The sequence below is a fragment of the Microcaecilia unicolor genome, chromosome 5, assembly GCF_901765095.1.
Source record: "Microcaecilia unicolor chromosome 5, aMicUni1.1, whole genome shotgun sequence".
Taxonomy (NCBI): Eukaryota; Metazoa; Chordata; class Amphibia; order Gymnophiona; family Siphonopidae; genus Microcaecilia; species Microcaecilia unicolor.
The window spans coordinates 358,679,151-358,698,209 of NC_044035.1; the positions used below are offsets into that span (position 1 = coordinate 358,679,151).

The window sequence follows — 19,059 nt, forward strand, 5'->3', positions numbered from 1 at the left end:
AAAAGACCATATGGCTTATCCATTATGTCTGTCCACACCAGCAGCTCACTCTGTTCAGCCACTTCTCCTTCAGAGATCGATCATGTTTGTCACATGCTTTCTTCAATTCTGGTTTCCTCGGCATCCTCACCAGCTCAGTCTAGAGCCTGGTCTTGTGGGACTAAAGTAGCATAAATCCATTTTGACATGCCTAGTGTTTGGCACAGACACTTATGCCATATCAAAGGCAGGTGAAAGTCAGCGTGGTTAAGTGTACACGCATCAGTAGGTAATACGCCCATGACATGCTATGCTTTTTGACTTAAGCACACTGTTTATACAATGATGCCTAGCATTCAGTGCATGTAAATGCTGATTAGTGACATCATTTATGTGCATAGGCTCTAAATTAGTATGTGTAAATCTAAACGCCACGTATAGAATTGCCCTTTTTGTATTCGAGTCTTTGATCATATTGTATAGCAGGCAGACAGAATAGTTTATTTTTGATACATTTATACCTCACATTTTCCCACTAGAGCGAGCACAATGTGGCTTACGATGTTACAAAAGGTTACAATATAAGGAGTGTAATGACACAAAAGTCAGAAGGACGGGAAAGATCATGAGGGCAATACATGTTGGCTAAACGGGTATAGGTAATATGGGGAAGGTGAAGACTGAGCGTTAATTGGGGGAATATGCTTTCTCGAATAAAAATGTTTTTAAGGATTTCTTGAATAGCTGGTGGTCGTCAATCACTTTTAGATTCCTTCGTTGGGCCTACATAGGAGAAAGAAGATGAAAAGAGCAGTTTGTGGGAGGGTGGGGGAGGGGAGATAAAAACTGGTGGAAAATGGATAAGAATACATTGGTTGTATTGTGATGATGGTTAATAAAAAATATTTAAACATTTAAAAAAGAAAAGAGCAGTTTGTATTTAACAGACTTGTAGCTTGGGTAATGTAGATTAAGGTAGGATCGAGCAGTCTCCGAAGCATTTCTTGATGGAAGATCTATCAAATCGAGCATGTAGGCAGGGGCTTCCCCATATATTATCTTGTGAGTCAAAGAGCAGATTTTGAAGGTAATACGGTCTATAATGGGGAGCCAGTGTAGTTTATAACGAAGAGTTCATGCAGTCTTTGATTTTAATTATCTCTTCTAGAAATTTGAATCCTGAGACAGAGTTGAAGAGGTACTTTGGTGCCCGAGCAGTTCTGGGAGATCAGAGGTGAGCAGCAGAATATATTTTGTTTGCATGAATGGGGAATTCATACTGTCGGCTGAATCTTTCACAGCCTTCTCTTTCCTCTCAAAATATCATCTTAACACCAGATACTAATTTCAAAATATTAGTATAGATGAAGTTTATACAAAAAGAAATCAACATAAGATATATCTTTTAATTGCATAGGCCAAGGCAGAAGCAGAGGCAGTACCACCGGAGCACCTGGCTGACCACCGCCAAGGACACCTGGCCACGTTACACTAAAGCAGGTAAAGAAACAGCCCACTTTAGTTATATGGGGAGCCGTTAGCCTCAGGCTGCTGAATGTACTTTTACGTTGAGGAAGAGATTGCGGCCTCTGTGCGACCTGGTGATGCACACAACTAAGGGTTACCAGTACAGGACCCTCGTGTCGTCATTTGAATGCTTTTACCATGAGACACATATAGTAGAGGGCAGTGGAACGAGCAGGAAAAAGAGAAGTCTAATTTTTGTTTATGAAAACACAATGTATTAGTGAACCTGCTTAAACATAGAGTGCAGTGTGATAAACGTTTCACTTTTTCTCAAGAAGCGTTTGTCCTGTGTTATGAGGCTCTCTTCAGATTGATGGTACAAAACCACCTTTTGGTTTCTATTGACTGTGTAAGAATTCTCTCGTCACTAGTGACTGGTACTAGCTGTAGTCCACAAAGTAGAAGTCCTCTTATTTGGCCGTCGCTTTTTCATGTTGCGTTCCATCAAGCGTGCTGATTTGTTAGTGCTGCCTTGTAGGATGGAAATGGGGCACGCTGGGTGGCCGGTGCTCTTCTGAAAGTTTTGCTTTTTAGATTATGACACATTCTGCTTCCTTAGGTAAAAGTTTTCTTGTACGTTTCCAAAACTTTTTGATAAAGTGACTGTTTTGGCTGGTTTTTCCCCACAAGGAAGTATATATAATGTAGTGGTTTCCTCAGCGACCCTCCAGACCGGTCAAGACGCGTGGGTTATGTCCTCCTACCAGCAGAGGGAGACTGAGAAAACACTAAGCTTTTGAAGCCTGTATATATAACCTGTGCAGAACCTCCACTAGCCAGTATTTTCTCAGTCTCAGCAGAGGTAGCAGTTGACAGCCTGTGCAGTCTCCAATAATCTGGTGAGGTAGTTTGTCATTGGGTCGTAGGATTTTTTCCTTCCAAACTTTATTCTGTTGCAGTACCCTGTACGTGTGTGTAAAAAAAAAAAAAAAAAGTGCTTTGGGGCCCTGGGTCTGGTGGGGCCCAGTTTTTTCCCCCTGGGGTGTTACACCTATGTTTGGGTCCCTCCCCCTGTGCTGCTCTCTATTTCTGTTTGCTTGGCAGCTTTGTGCCTCGGCTGCTTTCTCAGTATTGTAGCCTTGAGTGCCTTACAATTTCCAGATGCCAGAGTTAGAGTACTGTGCCTTTAAGGTCAGTTATTGTATTTCATTTTGCTTGCCAGCTTTGTGCCTCGGCTGCTTTCTCAGTATTGTAGCCTTGAGTGCCTTACAATTTCCAGATGCCAGAATTAGAGTACTGTGCCTTTAAGGTCAGTTATTCTATTTCGTTTTGCTTGGCAGCTTTGTGCCTCGGCTGCTTTCTCAGTATTGTAGCCTTGAGTGCCTTACAATTTCCAGATGCCAGAATTAGAGTACTGTGCCTTTAAGGTCAGTTATTGTATTTCATTTTGCTTGCCAGCTTTGTGCCTCGGCTGCTTTCTCAGTATTGTAGCCTTGAGTGCCTTACAATTTCCAGCTGCCAGAATTAGAGTACTGTGCCTTTAAGGTCAGTTATTCTATTTCGTTTTGCTTGGCAGCTTTGTGCCTCGGCTGCTTTCTCAGTATTGTAGCCTTGAGTGCCTTACAATTTCCAGCTGCCAGAGTTGGAGTACTGTGCCTTTAAGGGCATTTATTTCTTTATTTTCAGCGGACCGAACGGGGGTTTCGATTCCTTGCTGGAACGAGAGAGCAGCGCTTTCTTCAGTGCTTTTGCAGTGTGAGGGAGTTTTTGGTTTGCCGCGTTTGCGGAACAGCTTTTCCCTTCCCTCGTGGTTTATGGCGGCCCAGCTCCTCCGATGTCGCGCGTGCTCGTGGCGAGGGGTAGAGGCGCCGGGTGCTCAGTGTAGCTTTGCGGTGCACCTATAAAGGTGGCTGCGGCACCCCCCGACTTGACCGCGGAGGGATCGATGGTGTCGGGAGTCTCCGGGTCAGCGGGAGCGTAGGCAGGGCCGCTGTCAGCGGGAACAGTTTCGGCGGGAACAGCCGCCATCTTGAGTCTGACGCAGCCCGTGGAGCCAGCTGTTTTTGGGCCTGCGGCCTCCGTTTTTGGCACAAAAGGGCCTAATGACGGTCCAGGAATGGTGGGCTTTCCTCCAGATTTTGTCTGGACGCGGTATCAGGCCTGGAGATCGGGACCCCCCCCCCCCCCCCTAATTGGTGAGATGGAGAGTCTTCCTTTTCCAAGCTGTGCTTATTAAAGCCACACTCTACTTCGTGATTAGCAGGGAATCTGTATCATGATGCTTTAGCTGCAGCCTGGGCTGTTTGTGTCTCTGAGTACCGCAGGCGTTCAGCAGCAGGTGAGGAATGCTGAGCTCATGCTGGTGACTCTGTCTTACAGGAACATTTCATGCAAGTATCATGATGTCCAGATGCTTTGATCAAACCATGGAGTTGATCAGATGGGTTTCTGGTGCTTGGTTCTATCTATACACATGCACATCAAGTTTGCCTTTTCAGTAAAGGATGATCGTAATCTACAACCATATTTGGCAATTGAAGATTTTGCTCATTCCTGTCTTATTTGGTTAGACTGTTGTAATGCTCTTTCCATGGGGCTCTGTAAGATAACGGCTGCTCTAGCAGAATGTGTAAAAAAACTGCCGCTAGAATTGAACTGTCATTTTTCTTTAGCATGTGATAAAGTTTCAGTTGTATTTGGAGTAAAGTTATGGTTTATTTATTTATTTATTGTATTTGTACCCCACATTTTCCCACCTTTTTGCAGGCTCAATGTGGCTTACAGAGTGTAGATATGATAACATCGTTACATGATTTAAAAGCAGTTCTTTCTGTCATGTATAAAACACATTTAAAAGAGAGATTCTTTTTTTTTTTTTTAACTTAAGAGGCTTTAAATCTCTTCTCAAGGTGGTCTGCTGACTTCAGTAGCTGTTTCCGAAATCGTGTTGATGGAAACAGAGAAGAGATTTTGTTTTTGTTTTCATGATGTGGTTGGCACCTGTACAGATTAGTTCCTGTTTAAACTGACTAGCGTTCCAGAAGGGCCTGCAAGACTTGGGTTTTACTGAGGCTTTTGCATGATTTTGATGTGTTTACTTATTTTTATTTGAATTGTTACGCAGGTGATTTGGGGATTTTTCTGTGTGATTGTCATGCTGTTGTATATTTGACATTTCTTTGTTGCCCCTCCAGATGTATGGGTTTATCCTCTCTTATCAGCAGCTGGAGACTGCAAATGAAATCACACTACAGTGTATATAGGGTCCTGTGCAACTTCACAGCCCACGAGCCCCTCATATTCCAGCAAATTGTAGATGAGGTTCCTGTGCAATTTGGATTTAGCTCGAGGTACCTTTTGGATACCTAGACGTGGATGTCCCTTGGAGTGATAGTTCTAATATTCTTAATGAGGTTTCACCAGAGTCGTCATCACCTCCTTTCCTACTGCCCATTCCTCTTCCTTTGCACCCAAGCATCTTTCTAGCTTTCACCGTCACCTTTTCTACCTGTTTGGCCACCTTAAGATCATTACGTTCGATCACACCCAAGTCCTGCTCCTGTTCGTGCACAAAAGTTTTTCGCCCTCTAAACTCTACCATTCCCTCAGGTTTTTGCAGCCCAAATGCATGACCCTGTATTTTCTTAGCATTAAATCTTAGCTGCCAGATTCCAGATCATTCCTCTAGCTTCGTTAAGTTGTTCCTCATGTTATTGACATCATCAGGGTTGTCTACCCTATTACAGATTTTGGTATCATCCACAAAGAGACAAACCGTACCAAACAGCAGCAACCTCACTTATAAAAATGTTAAAAAGAACCAACCCAAGAACTGAACCATGCGGCACACCACTAGTGTAACGTCCTTTTCCTCAGAGTGAGCTTCATTTAGCACTACCTTCTGTTGCTTTCCACTCAACCAGTTCCTAACCCAGTCAGCCAATTTAGACCTCATACTGAGGGCACTCTGTGTATATAGTCTATGCAGAATCGTATGAAAGTTTCACTAAAATCTAAACACACTACATGTAGTGCTCTCCCTTGATCCGACTCTCCTGTCACTCAGTCAAAAATTAATCAGATTTGTCTGACAAGACCTGCCTCTAGTGAAACTGTGTTGCCTCGTGTTCTGTAATCCATTGGATTCCAAAAAACTTTAGTATTCTCTGCTTTCCCTTAATTTACTTACCACAGAAGTCAGACTTACCAGCCTGTAGTTCCCAACCTCTTCCTTATTTCTGTTTTTGTGGAAAGGGATCACATCTGCTCTTCTCCAGTCCATAGCCACCAAGGGGGGGGGGGGGGGGGGGGCAGGGCGGACAAAATTCCCTGGGCCCGAGCCTCAAGGGGGGGCCCAGCGCCGCAGTCCCACCTGCTGTCCGTCGTCGACTGTCTGCCCCCTGCATTGAAATCGCAGTCTCACCTCCGTGAAAGCAGCTCTGCAGGCAGCAGAACGCCTCCCTTCGGCCCTCCTTACCTCCCTGTGTCTCGCCCTCATCTGACGTAACTTCCAAGAGGGAGAGACGCAAGGAGGGAAGGAGGGCCGAAGGGAGGCGTTCTGCTGCCTGCAGCGCTGCTTTCACGGAGGTGAGACTGCGATTTCAATGCAGGGGGCCCGGCCCGGTGGCAGATGGAGTGGGGGAGCGGCGGCAGCGACCTCGGGGGGGGGGGGTTGGAGGGGGAACAGTGGCTGCGGCGATCTCAGGGGGGGGAGTGGTAGGGGCGGCCTTGCCCCGGGCCCAGCCCAGTCTCTCGGCGGCCCTGTTCCAGTCATCTGGGACCACTCCTGACTCTAGAAAAGCATTACAGAGCTCTCATTCTTCAATTTGACCTTTCTTCTGCTTTCAATTTAGTGGATCATTAGATTTTACTCTTTGAATTGGAGAGAATCGGGATCACTGGTAAGAGTTTTTTTTAATTGGCTTATGGGTTGTTTTTTGTCCACCAGATCATATAGGGTTAAACAAAATGGTATTCTGTCAGAAAGCTGGACTAATCCATGTGGGGTCCCACAGAGAGTGCCTCTGTCCCCTACACTTTTTTTTTTAATGTTTACTTACATTGGGCAAAGAATTAGTGGATAAAGGATTTTGCAGTCAGTTAAGTGGATGATTTTTACCATTCTTATTCCAGTCTTAGACTCTTTGGACTCTGTACTTCCATCTATTCAAAATTGTATGTCTATAATTGGCTCTTGGATGCTGAATTATAAACTTAAATTAAATTTTGAGAAAACTAAATTTATGCTTTTGGATAATAACCCTGATCCATTGATTGATAGCATTATTGTTGCACAAGTTACATATCCTCTCTCCCCTTGTATTAAGATACTGGGAATTTTTTTGGATCAATGTTTGTCATTACAACCACAGGTTGACTCCTTGGTTAGGAGTTATTTTTTTTCCTTATGAAGAATCTAAGAAGAAGTAGGAAATTCTTTGAATTAGAACAATTCAGGTTACTTGTTCAGGCTCTACTTTAATCAAAATTAGATTATTGTAACTTGATCTTTTTAGGAACATCTAGGCTCAGCCTTTTAAGTTTACAGACGAAACAGAATACTGCAGTAAGACTAATTTACTCTCTCTGTAAATACGATAGGTGGCTTCCTATCGAAGTCAGGATTCTGTTTAAATTTTCCTGTTTACTGTTCCACGTTCTTCACGGGGATCGCCCTGAATATTTGTTCTATTTTGAATTTCCAAGCTCTTCTATCTAGAAGTAAAAGAACATTGAATTATTGTCTTTTTGTTCTTTTCTCCGCTAAAGACGTAAAGAGGTTGAAGGTCTGTGATTATGCTCCTTGTTTTCAGCTTAACTCAGAGTACATGTATTTTAGAAAGATGATTAAAACAGCTCTTTTTAAGAACTTCTTGACTATTTCTGTTTAAACTTTTGTATGTTTTTCTTTTAACAGTTTTTTTTGTCTTTTATGATGTAAAGATTAGACTATTCTCTGTAAAGCGCTTCGAACCGGTTTTGGTGTTAGCAGTATATAAATTGTGAAACTGTAAACATTGAAAAGGTCAACCGCTGCTGGAAATCTTTGATGCGTCATGAAGCATTTCTCATTTTCGTGGATGCTGTTCTCAACCTTGCCACCTCCTCGCTGTTCTTTCACTTTTTTCATGAGGGATTCAAGCTGAAGACATCGTTCACATGGAACCAGCCCCCTCTCCTGGAATCACACTTTCTATCCGCACAGGCAGAAGCAGTGACTGGGGCAACAGCTTTGGTGACACAGTGTTTACCAGCCATATTGCAGTTGCAGACGTATTTGCATGAGTAGAAAGAAAACAGGAAAAGCCCTATCAACGTCCCTAACTTTTCCTCAGCTGTCCTGTAGGCTAAAAGTAGTGAGATGTGAGGTCTAACCCTCAGAAATGTGTTCAGTTCTGGTCACCATATCTCAAAAAAGATATAGTGGAATTAGAAAAGGTGCAGAGAAGGGCGACAAAAATGATAAAGAGGATGGGACGACTTCCCTATGAGGAAAGGCTAAAGCGGCTGGGGCTTTTCAGCTTGGAGAAAAGGCGGCTGAGGGAAGATATGATATAGAGGTCTATAAAATAATGAGTGGAGTTGAACGGGTTGATGTGAAGCGTCTGTTCATGCTTTCCAAAAATACTAGGTCTAGATGGCATGCGATGCAGCTACAATGTAGTAAATTTAAAACGAATTGGAGAAAATCTTTCTTCACTCAATGTGTAATTAAACTCAAATTCGTTGCCAGAGAATGTGGTAAAGGCGGTTAGCTTTGTGGAGTTTAAAAAAGGTTTGGACAGCTTCCTAAAGGAAAAGTCCATAGACCATTATTAAATTGGACTTGGGGAAAATATTTCTGGGATAAACAGTATCGAATGTTTTGTACTTTTTTATTTTATTTTATTTATAACCATTTAAATTTTTACAAGTGATAAAACAAATTGCCAGAAATACAGAGAAAGTAATATATAGGAATTATTTCAGTCAGGTAATTCTATTCTCTTCCTTAGACCACTAAATAGGGAGAGTGAAACAAGACAAGGAGATCAATTAAACAGTAAACAGGAAAAAAAACCCATGGTATTAACCTGATTATCCCCAGATATTACTCGTCTAATTAATTATTCCACATTGATCATCTGGTTGGCTTCTACGGTGTATAGTCAAATCATTTAATTGAAAAACATAATTATTGTCCAATATTAGTTAGATATAATACATATGATTTCATTCTCTCTCTTTTAAAAACCAGAAGTTATTTAACAATACATATACTTAAGTCTCTAATTCAGATCCCACTGATTAAAGTAATCCCAGTTTTCACAGGGTTCACTCCTTTTAAATTAATAATTGAGGAAATATTTCTGAGGAAAACTTTAGGAATCTTACCTGGAACTCTGGGAAAAACAATCTCAAAATTAATCGTCTATAATAATGTTCATTTTATTATTCAAAGTTTCTGGTCTGTTATCATTTTCAAGATCATAACCACTTCTTGCTCATGTAGAATCATTTGTTATATCAATTTTTCACTCTCAAAGGGTTCAGTTAAATTGTCCATGTAACTCTCTAAGAAAATTATATCTGAAACAAAATTATTTACTGCCACCGTTAGGTCCCGAAGCGCCTTCCAGATGGTATTCAATGTAACCTCCACTGGAGCCAAAAACTCCAAGTTGATTTCTCTTAGGTGTTTAGGAGTGGTTCCGCCGATTCTGGTTCTGCTGTAAACGTCCTCCGTTTCAGCATATGCCTCTAACTCATTCCTCCACTCCTTTGGACATGGTGGTTGAATAATTCGGGAGCGATGGAGTTGTTTTTTCCAGGTCCAAGAGCGTCGATGCTCCTTCGCCGGCGCTAATCAAAGCCCTCGCCAACCCTTTCATCTGTGGGCAGTTCGTTGCGCAGCGGTCCCGCACTTGCTGCTCAGGGGACAAAACGCTGGCCATCGGCGGCTGACCGCCGGTTGTCCCCTTCCTCTCAGTTAAGGTAACTGCAATTGCAGAGAGGAAATTTACATAAGACAAAACTTCAGAAGGCAGCTGGGCCGTTGGGCATATGAACTTCAGGTCGCCATCTTACCACTCTCCCAGTTTGGGACACTCTTTGTCTGGTTTCTCCTCAGAGGCCTGTCTGATATGGGTGACCCTTCAGCATAGCCCTCTAAGTCATTGAAACACAGAAGCCCCTCCACCACTACAAGGTGGTGTCCCTTGAATGTTTTGTACTTTTTAGGGATCTTGCCAGCTACTTGTGACCTGGATTGGCCACTGTTGAAAACAGGATGCTGGGCTTGATGGACCTTTGGTCTGTCTCAGTATGGCAATACATATGTACTTATGAGGTAGTTTCTGATGCCGTATGGACAGTTTTGACACTAAGCAAGCTGTACAGAGCATGAAAGATACAAGCTTGAAAAATGCCACCAATATGCTGGAGCATATATTGTGACCCCTGAAGCAAACGGCTGCATCCGCTGAAACACGGCCTATATCGCTTCCTTTTTCTGGTGCTTTATTAAAACATTTTCAAGATTCATCTCCCCATTGGGTCATTGTGTCATCCTCTACTCCCCCTTGGTTCCTGTTGGATTTTCGTAGAGGCTTCTTTTCCTGTTTTCATTGTGGATTTAGCCAAGTCTTTATCTGTTATGTAATAGATAATCATTGCATTCTTTTGTCCAACATTACAGACTGAACATTCAGGCTAGGCAGGATATAGCCTTTGCAGCAAACTTGTTGAGGCAGGCTTGTCTTTCCCTATCCCTATGAACTGGTCTGGAGGGACAGTATGGAAAAGAAATTAGATCTTATCTGCTACTTTTTTTTTCCTTGAGTCCCTCCAGACCAGTCCAGAATCCACTCTAGGGAAGTGTATTTCTTCCATCGACCAACTGTATAGGATACATTATGATAATAGGATAATACCCTTAGCCTCCTGTGTTTTATTACTGCATTAGTTTGAGTTAGCAAGGGGCCAGAATTTAGCCTGGGTTTCATTTATTCTTCGCTCTGTTGTTTTTTTTTGTGTGTGTGAGGGTGATTATTATATTAATGCTTTATGAGAGAAATATTGCCTAGCTGTGTGTTGCACAGGACCCTATTTAGGTGGTGTCATCAAACCAGTTCAGTCTCCATCAGCTGGTAGGAGCAGATAAACCCACTCATCTGGATTGGTCAAGGAAAGGAAATCAGCAGGTAAGATCGAACTTCACCATTTTCAATATGGACTGTAAATTGCCTGAGGGATTAACTTGGCTAAGCATTCCTGGAGCTGATGTTACATTAGTAGAATCACAGCCCTTATACTAAAAAGCTCAAATGCCCGATTGTTAGTTGGTAGCTGCCAGTCTGTATAAGACTATGAGTTCAGCTTGGTGTGTATCTGCAGGTATTACAATGCAGTTATTGGAGACAAAGGGAGGCGTGCAGTTCTTCACATTTGAGCACCATCGGGAGTACCAGCATGTGCAATTCAAGTTTCTGGAAGCCGTGGAGTCCATGGACCCAAATAATATTGTGGTATGTGATTACCTCTGAAGAGGTAAGATAGAGAGAAATGGACTGGCAGGAGCTGATGAGTTGCCTAGAGACTGTAGCAGAGGAAAGTGTGCGTTTTCAGCCTCATTACATGCTGTTGGAAAGAGGACAGAAGGCTATGAGTTTTCTTGGCATTTCCACAGTAACACAGTGAATGGAAATCTATAAACACAATTCAAGCTTCTCCTCCTTACCTACAAATGCACCCAGTGTGCGGCTCCTCACTACCTCTGTACCCTCATCTCCCCCTATGTTCCCGCCCGTAACCTCCGCTCACAGGACAAATCCCTCCTTTCAGTTCCCTTCTCCACCACTGCCAACTCCAGGCTCCGCTCATTCCGCCTTGCCTGGAACAATCTTCCTCAACCCCTACGCCAAGCCCCCTCCCTACCCATCTTCAAATCTCTGCTTAAAACTCACCTCTTCAATGCTGCTTTCGGCACCTAACCTTTCGTGATATATAGTATGCCCTATCAGACGGACTCTACACTTTGTCTTTTAGATTGTACACCTGTCTTTTAGATTGTAAGCTCTTTGAGCAGGGACTGTCCTTCCATGTTAAATTGTACAGCACTGCGTAACCCTAGTAGCGCTTTAGAAATGTTAAGTAGTAGTAGTAGTAAATGGACCATCCAGTCTGCTCAGCTGATTCATACATTTCATGTTCCCACATGGCAGCCCAGCCCATGTTCTCCTCATCTTTTACCTGACCTTTCACACCCTTGAACCCATCACTCCATATCTTCCCCAGCATACCCAAAATTTGCTTCTATAATGGTGTCTACCACCACTCCTGCTAGTTGGCCACATCAGGCCTTGCAATCTTCAGTCTTGCTTCTAACAAGATCAGCACAGTTAACTCCCAGGCCCACTTCCATATTAAAATTCAGCCGCCTCTTTCAGGGTTTTTTTTTTTAATGTATTGAAAGGCGGTATATCAAGAACTTAATAAACATTTACGGACGTTTTGAGTTTACCTATCTTCCAGCTTTCTTGAAAGTCTTGCAGGTATCCTGCTGCTTTTCAGGCTTGTCACTGTGTTGTAGAGCACAGATCTATGTGAAAAACGGTGACACAAGTTACCCGTCAGCTTTTTCTTTTTTTTTGAAAATTTTTTTTATTTTATTTTATATATGCCTTGAATTATAACAGCATAGCATCAAAAAGTCAAGTATTTAACATAATACAGTCATCAAATCCAACATTTAACATTCAAGATGTCTAATAGCCTGACCTTCTTACAACCCCTTCTTGTACCCCCCCCCTCCCTCCTCCCTCCCGTCAGCTTTTTCAAGGTCCATTGTGTTCAGCTGCTGTCCTGAAAGGACTTGCCCGAATCAACCAGTCATCTAGATAGGGATGATGCACCCCAATGTCTTCCTTGCGCAACACCACCTCTATTACTAATATCACTTTGGGAAAAGTCTTGGGTGCTGTAGCTAGTCCAAAATGATGAGCACACAACTGACTCGAAACAGTTTCCTAATGCCTTTCAGGAGCAGAGCTATTCTCACCCTGTCCTTTTTAGGGTCTTCCTCCAAATCCAGGACTGAGTTGACCTGCCGAATGAACTCCTGAACTCATCCTTATGGAGGACACTCACCATGGTAGAGTCCTACCCTAGAGGTAATTCCTCTGTTCCATTGTGTTCAAAGGGCTCCTCCAGAAGAGGCCTTTCCGCCAGAAGCCCTAAGTTCTGTTCAGCGCTTCATACCTGACATCCTTGAGGTCAACACATCAGTCTAGCTGCTGCCTCTTGGGGCTGTAGGGCCATCAGCAACAACACCCCCCCCCCTTTCCACCCTGGGGTATGGCTCAGGCTGGTGCTGGCCCTCAAGCAACCAGAATGCTGGATCCCTCAACTATTGCAGATAAAATGCCTTGGACTTTGCCAAAATAAACTCCAGGGGGAAACCCAAGCCCTCCCCAGAGCTCCTCCCAAACTACCTCCAGGGGGCTGCCACATCATCTCTAACCACAGCAGTTCCTCCGAGGTGCTCGCAGCATCCTAGATGGTGTTCCCACCAAACATGTAACCGCCGGTCATTTTCTTGCTTGAGTCCACACATACAGTCTCAGCCAGCGCTCTCAAGTTCTCCACCTGTGTCGGTTCTGCTGCTGGCACTACATCCTCATGCTGGGCCCCCACATAGACAGCAGTCAACGCCTGACTCATCTAGGCCATGCTGGCCATACACCTGGCACCAGCAGGGCATCACAGGCCCATGTGGTTTACTCACCCCTCTCCTGGACTGCCACAAAGTTAAGGACTGTGGCTTGCAGAAGGAATAAGCAGTCACTCCCCAGTAACTAAAACAGTGCAGTTTAGAAGAGATTTTCTTTTTTCTTTATTTGCTTTGTCTGCTCTGGGGTTTTCTCACAGACACTCCAAAACAGAGACCGAGGCGCTTGCCTCTCCTTAACCATTCCCAGCCACAAGGACCACAGGAGGGGGAGAGGGAAGGACCCAGCCACTCAGCTGTAGCCCCACTCAGTTGGAACTTCAGTCTGATAGATCTCTCCTTAAAAAAAAAATTAATCTATTCTGTAATCCCTACTGGTCAGACTTCATAAGCTTACCCATACCTATCATCTGCTGGAGATTGAGAAATACTAGCGGACAGAGGACTGCACAAATCAGCTATAGGATTCTCTGGTCAGTGTTCAGTCTCCATCTGCTGGTAGGAGTGCATAACACAAGTGTCTGGATTGGTCTGGAAGGATGCTAAGGAATTTGGTTTATTTTAAAATCAGAAGCTGTGAGTGTAATCTAACTGAATTAACAGTAATTTGGATTTATTTTAAAACCAGAAATTGAGTGCAGTTTGACTGAGTTAACAGTTATTTGCTGCGTTTTTAATAGAACAGTTGCTCCATAAGTGCATAAGTATTGCCATACAGGGACAGACCGAAGGTCCATCAAGCCCAGCATTCTGTTTCCAGCAGTGGCCAATCCAGATCACAAGTGCTTGGCAAAATCCCAAAACAGTGCACTTTATGCTGCTTATCCTAGATATAAACAGTGGATTTCCCCCAAGTCCATCTTAATAATGGCTTATGGACTTTTCTTTTAGGAAGATATCCAAACTTTTTTTTTAAACCCTGCTAAGCTAACTGCACCACTTAATGAGGCTAGGAGTTTCCTCTTCTGTGGTCTTGACGCTGTCCTGTAGTGTCCTTCCTCTGCCATTCATTCTTTAGATAACCTCCTCCCTTGCAACTCCGTACCTTAGTCCTTCTCTGAACACCTGCACAGTTCAAGTAGTAACATAGTAGATGACGGCAGAAAAAGACCTGCACGGTCCATCCAGTCTGCCCAACAGGATAACTCATATGTGCTACTTTTTGTGCATACCCTACTTTGATTTGTACCTGTGCTCTTCAGGGCACAGACCATATAAGTCTGCCCAGCACTATCCCCTCCTCCCAACCACCAGCCCCGCCTCCCACCACCAGCTTTGGCACAGACTGTATAAGTCTGCCCAGCACTATCCCCGCCTCCCACCACCAGTCCCGCCTTCCACCACCGGCTCTGACACAGACCGTATAAGTCTGCCCAGCACTATCCCCGCCTCCCAACCACCAGCCCCGCCTCCCAACCACCAGCCCTGCCTCCCACCACCGGCTCTGGCACAGACCGTATAAGTCTGCCCAGCACTATCCCCGCCTCCCAACCACCAGCCCTGCCTCCCAACCACCAGCCCTGCCTCCCACCACCGGCTCTGGCACAGACCGTATAAGTCTGCCCAGCACTATCCCCTCCTCCCAACCACCAGCCCCGCCTCCCACCACCAGCTTTGGCACAGACTGTATAAGTCTGCCCAGCACTATCCCCGCCTCCCACCACCAGTCCCGCCTTCCACCACCGGCTCTGACACAGACCGTATAAGTCTGCCCAGCACTATTGAGACTAGCACACAGGCTCTGCCTTATTGCATTTGAACCCTTCTGTGTGCTCCCCCCCCCCCCCCCCCCCCAATGTTATTTCAGTGCTAAGAACCTCATACATTTTGGTTTGATTTAAGCTGATAAAATATTTTGACATTTGTGCCCACCAGTTATGGGAGTGTGAAGCAGGCCTGGAATCTGGGAGTGTGAGCAGCCCTAAATAATAGAAGCATATGATTGACTTTATGGGTTTGTGTTGTGAACAGGCGTAATAGACTCAGTAGAAGAAGGTGCTAACGTGTAATTTGTGTGTACTCTGCAGCTTCTACTCCAAATGAATCCATATCACATAGACTCGCTTTTGCAGCTCAGCGACGTGTGCCGCATTCAGGAGGACCAGGAGATGGCCCGAGAATTAATTGGTGAGTAGCTAGAAGCAGGCTGGAGAGAATGCTTGAGAGAAGGAGCTTTTCTAATCTTGACATACACCTCGGGACTGAGTTTGCAGAAGCTTTCCCTACCTGAAGAGGCCGATTAGTTATCTATACTGCTGTATCCCCTAAAGAGGGTTCACTATGGTGTACAAGAAATCAACTGAATACAGCACAAAATATACAAGAAGAACAGATACAACAATAAAATCTCAATCATCAAATAAGAAAGTTTTCAGTTTCATCCTAAACAGTGGCGTAGCCACAGGTGGGCCTGGGTGGGCCGTGGCCCATCCACTTAGGGCTCAGGCCCACCCAACAGCAGCACATATTACGTGCTAGCTAGTGGGGATCCCAAACTCCGCCAGCTGAAGACCTCCCCCTGATGGGGCTGAAAACACTGCTCTCCACTTCAGCAGTCTAAGCTTCCTAAGCTGCTGATACTGGCCTCATCGCATTGGGGGGTGGGGGTGGAGGAGAACACTTGGTGCCCACCCACTTCTTGACTAGGCCCACCTAAAATGTGCTGTCTGGCTACGCCCCTGGTCCTAAATGCAATATAGGAAGATTCAGGACGCACCAGAACAGGTAAACTGTTACGAAATGGAATATTCCCCTTGCTTTCTGTCTCTTCTGTCCAGTGGCCTTGATTAATGTGTTTGGCCATAATGAACTTATGTCGGTCTTCACCCCATGTGCAGTAATGCTGCCTTTTCTTGACAGAGCGAGCGCTCTTCAGTCTTGAATGTGCCTTTCACCCGGTCTTCAGTCTCACCAGTGGATCCTGCAGGCTGGATTATCGCCGAGCAGAGAACAGGTAGTTTCTTTAATTCTCATTTTTCCTTTTTTTTCTTTAAAAGCTGCTTCTTCCTGCTTGCAGTTCAATCAGGAGCCATCTCTGCTGGGCTTCTAGAATTGTCATTCTTTCATCATTAGCAGAGGGTTTGAGGATTTCCTCTGTTTTATATCTCCCTTCAACTCAGCCTGAGGGTCACGAACCATGGTTTCCTCTGGAAGCCAACTAATATGGGCCCTAAGTCCAGTCACTGGATGTCACCATTGTCTGCTGACTGAGACACCCTCTTCCTTCTCCCTAGGACCAAAAGACCTGACCTGGTCATTATTTTTATTTATTTATTGCATTTTGTATCCCACATTCCCCCACCTATTTGCAGGCTCAATGTGGTTTACATAGATTTGTTGACATTGTCATATCAGGATGTCAGATACAGTTAGTAGTGTGTAGCGATCAAGAAAGGGAAGAGGGAAAAAGGGAGGGAGTGAATAGGATAGTTGTGTAAGGTGAACTTTCATAGTTGAGAGGGTTGGTGAGGTGACTTAATGAGGTTGTGGGTGCTCATTGTAGGCCTTGTTGAAGAGGAATGTTTTCAGCAATTTTCAAACATAGTTGTTTCGTTGATTGCTTTCAGGTCTGCGGGTAATGCATTCCATAATTGCGTGCTCTTGTACGAGAAGGTAGTGGCATGCATCCGTTTGTACTTCAGTCCTTTGCAGCTGGGGTAGTGCAGGTTGAGAAATTTGCGAGATGATCTTGTGGCGTTTCTGGGAGGTAGGTCCACGAGGTTTAGCATGTAGATTGGGGCGTCTGCATGAATGATTTTGTGTACAATTGTGCAGATCTTGAACGCAATGCGTTCCTTAAGTGGGAGCCAGTGAAGTTTCTCTTAGTGGTTTTGCACTTTCATATTTAGTTTTTCCAAATATGAGTCTGGCGGCTGTATTTTGGGCAGTTTGGAGTTTTTTGATTGTCTGTTCTTTGCACCCGGCGTACAGTGCATTGCAGTAGTCCAGATGACTTATTACCATTGACTGTACCAGGGTACGGAAGATGTATCTCGGGAAGAAAGGTTTTACTCTTAAGTTTCCACATGGTGTAGAACATCTTTTTGGTTGTGTTTTTCACGTGGGTGTCGAGAGTAAGGTTTCGATCAATGGTGACTCCCAGAATTTTCAAGTTTGTGAGACCGGAAGGGAACAGTATGGCGTGGTTATGGTGTTGAAATTTTTTGTATTATGTTGTGAGGTGAGTAGAAGACATTGTGTTTTTTCTGCGTTAAGTTTTAGTTGGAATGCATCTGCCCATGTGTGCATTGTTTGGAGGCTTTGGTTGATCTCGTTGGTGATTTCATTTAAATCATGTTTGAATGGGATATAGATTGTGACGTCATCTGCATAAATGTAGGGGTTGAGGTTTTGATTGGCTAGTAGTTTGGCTAGAGGTATCATCATTAGGTTGAATAATGTTGGTGAGAGAGGGGATCCCTGGGGGACTCCGCACTCAGGTTTCCATGGTGGTGATCTGTCCTCTTGTTTTTCTTAGTAAGTATTTGAGTGTGAATGTACAGATTCCAGCTGCTAACATTTCATTAATGAACACCAGACAGGACCTCTTTACTGAAGTTCCTATTGCACAGATCTCTCACCTTTAAATGCAGATCCAGGCGTTTGGGAGGACAATTTCAGAGTCCTGCTCCTGACTGCGAGGAAGGGAGGCAAGAGTTGTGGATCTGAGAGAGAAATGTTTCTGTATTTCCTCTGCTTTGATCTCTAGAGCCTTCTTCTTGGCCCTCTTCAAGCACATGATTTTCTTGGAGAAAAGAGGATGTTCCCGGACGGCTTTGGAGTTCTGCAAACTGATCCTTAGGTGAGTAACACCTACATCTTTCATTTGCTTACACCTCACGTGCCCCTTGAATGAGTATTTTATTTTATTTGTTACATTTGTATCCCACATTTTCTCACCTATTTGCAGGCTCAATGTGGCTTACATAGTACCGTAAAGGCGTTCGCCAATTCCGGTATGAACAAATACAGTAATGTTATGGTAGAATAAGGTTCGTGTGTACAGACACATTAGGGAATCGTAGAGAGGAAGAGTTATTATATGTTGGTTTAGTTGCGTTGCAGGGTTCAGGCATTTAAGTTGGGTCGGTAGGGTATGCCTTTTTGAACAGGTTAGTTTTTAATGATTTCCGGAAGTTTAGGTGATCATAAGTTGTTTTCACGGCTTTTGGTAATGCGTTCCATAGTTGTGTGCTTATGTAGGAAAAGCTGGAGTATGATCACCTTGTCTCCTCTGCTTTTGCCTCAGTTCTCTACTTCCCCCTCCCAGATTCAAGGGAATAAGCTCTGCTTCCTTATTGTCCACACTAGTCCAGAACCTGTGGGTTATGCCCATATATTAGTCGATGGAGACAGAAATTTAAAAAAAAAAGTCTTGTGTTCCTTGCCAAACAAGGGCACTGTGCGGCCCTCGGTGTTCAGTATTTTCTTTTTTTCTAGCGGTTAGTGAACAGACTGTTCAACTTGTGACTAGTCAGTCACAACAGCTTCTGAATCAGTTGGAGAACCAGTGGCGTTCCTAGGTGGGGGCGGTGCCGCACGCGCCTGCCCTCCGTTGTTCCATGCTTCTTCTCTGCCCTGGAACAGGTTACTTCCTGTTCCGGGGCAGAGAAGAAGCATGGAACAACGGAGGACAGGCGCGCGCGGCCCCACCCCCCCCCCACCCCCGGTGGCGTGCACCCGGCGGGGGGGGGGTGTCCTTTCGCCGGGGGGGGGGGGGGGCGAATCTGCGATCCGCCCCGGGTGCCAGCCCCCCTAGGAACGCCACTGTGGAGAACTACTTACCAGTTGAGCGAAGGGGGCAGGGTCTTTTTAAAATAAAAAAGGTAGAGAAGATTGTTTTTAATTTGAAAAAGGGGTTTCTGAGTCCCCTCCCCAGCCAGCTCAGTTTCTTATTAAAGAAGCCA

The 19,059-nt window shown here is 44.5% G+C and overlaps 1 protein-coding gene across 1 annotated transcript in view; it reads left to right on the forward strand.

The window, feature by feature from the left end:
• Positions 1–19,059, forward strand: part of TCF25 (transcription factor 25) — a 66,886-nt gene that overhangs the window by 6,137 nt on the left and 41,690 nt on the right. The window contains exons 5-10 of the mRNA XM_030204618.1: positions 1,148–1,213; positions 1,397–1,479; positions 10,822–10,952; positions 15,181–15,280; positions 16,013–16,106; positions 17,862–17,954. Of these exons, the coding sequence (XP_030060478.1) occupies positions 1,148–1,213; positions 1,397–1,479; positions 10,822–10,952; positions 15,181–15,280; positions 16,013–16,106; positions 17,862–17,954 (567 nt within the window). The remainder of the gene's footprint in view (positions 1–1,147; positions 1,214–1,396; positions 1,480–10,821; positions 10,953–15,180; positions 15,281–16,012; positions 16,107–17,861; positions 17,955–19,059) is intronic.